The following is a 5,000-nucleotide window of genomic DNA, read 5'->3' as shown; positions in this document are numbered from 1 at the left end:
TGGGGTTTGCAGGCAAATCCTAGGGAACTGGTGGGGAATCTCAGGCTCCCAGGGTCTCCAGTAGGCAGGAAAGGGAGCCACTGGGAAGAGACTGTATCCTGCTTCTCTTGGGAAAGGAATTCCTAGCATTCCTGCAACATCTGGCTTGCACTCTGTTAGGGCCTAAATGGAATCGCTTGGCTGGAGTTTCTGCTAGGGCCCTAAGCTCTTGTAACCTTCCAGCCATGGCTCCAAAGAACCCATCTGTCTGCCTGGAGAGCCAGCACCCCAGGGGTGGGAGGGTTCGGTAATGTTGTCAGTAAATGCCAGCTGCTGGGCTCTCAGATCTGTCATCTTACCAGGGACTGGATCAGCAGGAACTTCCTGCAGATAGCAACCCTTCCAAGAGCTGGGGTTGGTGGAAGCCTGGCAGGCAGGGTGCTGGTTCTGACTGAGATTGGGTCATGGGGGCGGTGTGGGGCAGGCAGGACAGGTAGGGAGCTTACTCAATAGAGAGGGGCCAAGGAAAGGCAGGGGATTCTACGGGCACCCTGGTTCCTTCGAGGGGCAGGGAACAGGGGGTGGGAATAGACTCAGTTCCTGGGGCCAGTCTCTGCCTCACATGCTCTTTCTCTTTGCTCTTCCCACAGACCTGGACCCAGTGGCTGCACCACCCCAGACAGAGTAAGTGAGCTTTGTCCACTGGGAAGAGTGGAGCCCAACAGGGGCGTGGGGCAGGGTGGGACAGTGGCTAGAGAATACTGTCGTTTGTTAAGACCCTTTGCCTGGACGAGGTTGGCGCTGAGGCTCGCTGTGGTGGCCTTTCTGTCCTTTACTTGGGAGCGCATAAAAATTGCCTGGCCCCAGAGCCACATCCAGGCCTCTCCCTACCCACGTGGCCTCCCTACTCCCCAGATTCTCCCAGATTCTCTGTGTTCCAACCGGAAGGGAGAGGAGACTCGCTCCCCTGGAGCTCTCCCTGGGGACTAAGATGCCGCGGGAGGGCTTCTGCTGACACCAGTCCTTTTCTTCTATATTTTTAAATTACAAAATTTTATATCTATTGTGTGCGTGCACGTGTGTGTGTGTGTGTGTGTGTGTGTGTGAGTGTGCGAGTGTGCGAGTACTTGTGCGCACTCGCCGTGGTCAAAGGATAGCTAGCGGGAGTCAGTTTTCTCCTTCCATCATGTAGGTCCTGGGTTCAATATCAATTCATTGAACTTGGCAACACAGACCTTCACCTGCTAAGCCATCTTGCTGGCTAGTCTATTTTATTTTATTTTATTTTATTTATTTATTTATTTATTTTGAGACAGGGTTTCTCTGTGTAGCTCTGGCTGTCCTGGAACTCACTCTGTAGACCAGGCTGGCCTCGAACTCAGAAATCCACCTGCCTCTGCTTCCCAAGTGCTGGGATTAGAGGTGTGCGCCACCACTGCCCAGCTAGTCTTTATTTTATTTTATTTTTGTGGGAGGGGGCAGACAAGTTTTCACCTAGCCCAGGGCGGCTTTGAACTCACTATGCAGCAGACGATGACCATGAAGCTCTTGCCTCTACTTCCGAGATCAGAGGCACGTGCCACCATGCCTGGTCCTGGGGATAAAACTGGGGGCTTTGGGATGCCGGGCTGACACTGTTGAATTACATCCTTAGCCCCCATTTTAAAAGAATTCTTCTTTTGTTTCTTTTTTTTTCCTTTGGTTGAGACAGTGGGTCCTATTTCAGTTGTACTCATGGCAATCCTCTTGCCTCAGCTTCCCAATGCTAGCATTACAGGTGTGAGCTACCAGACCTGGCTCCGTTCTCACTTTGCGGTTGTTGTTGGGGACTCTCTGCGCCTTGTGCCTGGCAGCTCCCAGGAAGCAGGACCCCTTGGTGGCTAAGGCCGCAATCCTGGGGCCTTCTGTCAACCCATCTGAGCACTCAGTTTGGGGCCATGTGGAAGCCAAAGTCCCTCTGGACTCGACAACTCACAGTCAGCGGTACTTAAGAGGAGCTACTTAAATTTATTCTATTAATTTATGTAGTATATAAGTGTGTTTATGCCTATGGGTTTGTGTGTCATGGCACACAAATGGAGGCCAGGGGACAACGTGCAGGAATGGGTTCTCTCCTGCCTGCCGTGTGAGTTGAAGGGGCTGAACTTCTGTGTGTGTGTGTGTGTGTGCGTGTGCTCACGGCTTAAGGCATCAGGGACCCTGAGTTGAGATCCTGGCTCTCACAATGTGAGGAGGGGCGAGGAACCCTTTCTCTCCCTGGGTGAGTTGAAGGCTGGTGCTCAGGCAGATGGCCCCAGGGCTCCAGCATAGATGCCCTGGCAAGGGAGGTTGGGCCTCATCCACACTGCTCATGCTGAGTGGGCGGGACACTTAGGGTTTCTGCATGACTCGAAGTAGGTGAGCAATCTCAGTGTGTGGGCACCGCTCCTCTGTGATTAGCTGGACTGGATCAGGGTATATCGGCCGTCTGTCTGCTCTGTCTGCTCCCCACGGGCACGCCAGAGTAGTAAGTTGAAGAGAACTTTAGTCAGGGGTCTAAGAGACAGAATGAAATAGAGTATGGATGGATAGCCAGGGGTCTGGGGCATCATGGGAAGGGCTCTGTATCATCAGGTCTTCCTGAGCAGGAGTGTAAGTTCATATAGGGCAGGGCAGGGCGGGGCAAATGTCTAGATTGAGTAGTCCCTGGGCAGATGGACAGGGCTCTCCTGGAGCAGTGTGAGGTCCAGGACTCCTCCTCGGGTGGGGCCTGACTATTCTCTGAGCCTGAGTTCAGGGCTGGAATGTGGTAGCTGCATTCTTCTGCTTTCTTCTAGATCTTTCTGGTATGTCTTCTCTCCACCCCCTGCTCAGTGCACCTGCTGTGTCCTGGGGACGTGGCTCCTTAGCTCTGCCTCAGTGACCCTAGCCAGATCACATGTCAGGTCAGCGTTGGGCATCATGCTGAGACTGAACAGCCCAGTGACCCTGGGAGCTGGCCGTGCATTTCTAGTTCTTGGCTGGGCTGGGCGAGATGGCTCAGAGTGGGCTGGAGCTTGGATGCGAGGGGCCCAGCTCCTCTTTCTCATTCTCAGCCTTCATTCTGTCCTGCCTCCTGCTCACAGCTAGCCTAGGAGGCAGTTGCTCCATTGCTCTGAACATCTTCGCTTGGTGGTCCTGGGCCAGGTTCTAAAGCTCAGCTCTAGCCGTGTGAGTTTGCCTGGGAACCCCTCTGAGGTCGAGCTTCCCCATCAATTTAATGGAATGATAGTAACCACCTAACAGGTGTGAACAAGCCTGGCTGGGGAGGGGTGTTCACCTCTCCTGACTGTGCCTGGAATATGGCATCAGCCCGGGCTTGGGCAGTCGGGGGGCTTCCAGTGTGAGGGCAACCCCTGCATTCCCTGTGCCACACAGCTCACATCTGTCACCGGGAAAGCAGAGGACAGGGAAGGTAGCGGCTCAGATCTCTCTTTTCTTACTTAAGACTCCAGGCTTGGGATGGGGTCACATCAGATAAAGGGGTCTTCCCACTTCAACGAACCCACTTGAGAGACTTCCTTAGAGACAGCCCTAGTGGGTCGGGTTCTGCCACATTAACAATTCTCTCATGTGGAGGTCCACCTTGAATTCAAGCTACAGCAGTAACTCTTGCCAATCAGTCCATAGCTGGGGTGGGGGAGGGGAGGGCGCAGAAATTGCAGGTGGAGAGAGGAGTCACGGGCACTGAGCTGGGCGAGGTAGGGGTGTGGATTGAGGTGGGGTTTCCTGGGGGGAAGAAGTGGTTCTGGTTTCAGGTTGGGGCGTTTAAAAACTTATGTTTGCTGGGCATGGTGGCGCACCCCTTTAATCCCAGCACTTTGGAGGCAGAGGCAGGCAGATCTAAGTTCCAGGACAGCCACAGGTATACAGAGAAACACCCACATGTATGTATGTATGTATGTATGTATGCATGCATGTACATATATATATGCTGTAGCATGTGTGTGCAGGCAATGTAGGAGTTAGTTCTTACTTATACCCTGGGGGTCCTGGGGTCTAAACTCAGATCGTCAGGCTTGGCAGCAAAGCACCATTACACACTGGTGCTGGTCCCAGGTGGTGGCTCTGCTCCTCAATAGCAAGGGGCTTCAGTGCCCGAGCCTCACTTTTCCCATCCCTAAAGTGGGGACGGGGAGGGCAGAGTGAGGAGCAAAGGGACACATGTTTACCTTGATGGCTGGCTACTCCAGTTGTGCCCTTTGCTGGGGTCATGCCCCGTCCCGAGATTTGACCATCTATGCTCACGTACTGACTGTGCCATGCAGACTAGCCCCTCCCCATCTCCCCATGCCCTGTCTGCACAGGGAGGCTGTGTCACCCGCCTGGTGGATGGTTATGAGAAGCTGACACACAGCCCAGACGAGTCTGTCGGTCACCATTGCTGTGATGGAGTTCCCAGGACCAGGATTTAAAGGGGAAGATTCATATTGACTCATGGTTTTGTTTCTTGGCCGGTGTGAGGCAGGGGCATGATGGCAAGAAGGCACAGGATAGGAGAGGGTTCATAATGCGACAGCTGGGGCGAGGTGGGGGGAGACAGAGCAATAGAGGGAATGAGAGAGGGAAAGAGAGTGGGAGAGCAAGGGAGAGAGAGAGAGAGAGAGAGAGAGAGAGAGAGAGAGAGAGAGAGAGAGAGAGCGCTTTATCCGGGTCTCATCTCTTTAAAAGCTCATTCAGTTTGAATTCATCTAGAAGATGGAGTCAGGCCTGGGGTCCAGCTCAGTTGGTACAGCCCTTGCCCAGTATTCAAGAAGCCCTGGGCTTGATCCCAGCACATCAATAAGTGACAAGTGACATGGTGACTTTCAGCTGTCGCTAAGGAGATCAGTTGTTCATCTCCTGCATCAGAGTTTGAGTACAGCTCGGGTAGAACCCCGTTTCTGATCCAAACCAAACACAATGGATTGAGCCAGCGATGAAGTGGGCGCCCCCATGGCCCGTGAGCCAGCGATGAAGTGGGCGCCCCATGGCCCGTGAGCCAGCGATGAAGTGGGCGCCCC

At 53.7% G+C, this 5,000-nt stretch overlaps 1 protein-coding gene across 9 annotated transcripts in view; it reads left to right on the top strand.

Annotated features, from left to right (window-relative positions):
* Positions 1-5,000, top strand: part of Arhgef10l (Rho guanine nucleotide exchange factor 10 like) — a 145,770-nt gene that overhangs the window by 50,945 nt on the left and 89,825 nt on the right. For all 9 annotated transcript variants that reach the window (XM_029539498.1, XM_029539497.1, XM_021199843.1 and 6 more), the window contains exon 4: positions 630-663. In XM_029539498.1, coding sequence (XP_029395358.1) covers positions 630-663 — 34 coding nt within the window. The remainder of the gene's footprint in view (positions 1-629; positions 664-5,000) is intronic.

Source organism: Mus pahari, chromosome 6, assembly GCF_900095145.1.
Source record: "Mus pahari chromosome 6, PAHARI_EIJ_v1.1, whole genome shotgun sequence".
Classification (NCBI taxonomy): domain Eukaryota; kingdom Metazoa; phylum Chordata; class Mammalia; order Rodentia; family Muridae; genus Mus; species Mus pahari.
The sequence above is the reverse complement of the archived record's forward strand: the minus strand, read 5'-3'. Positions and strand labels throughout refer to the sequence as shown.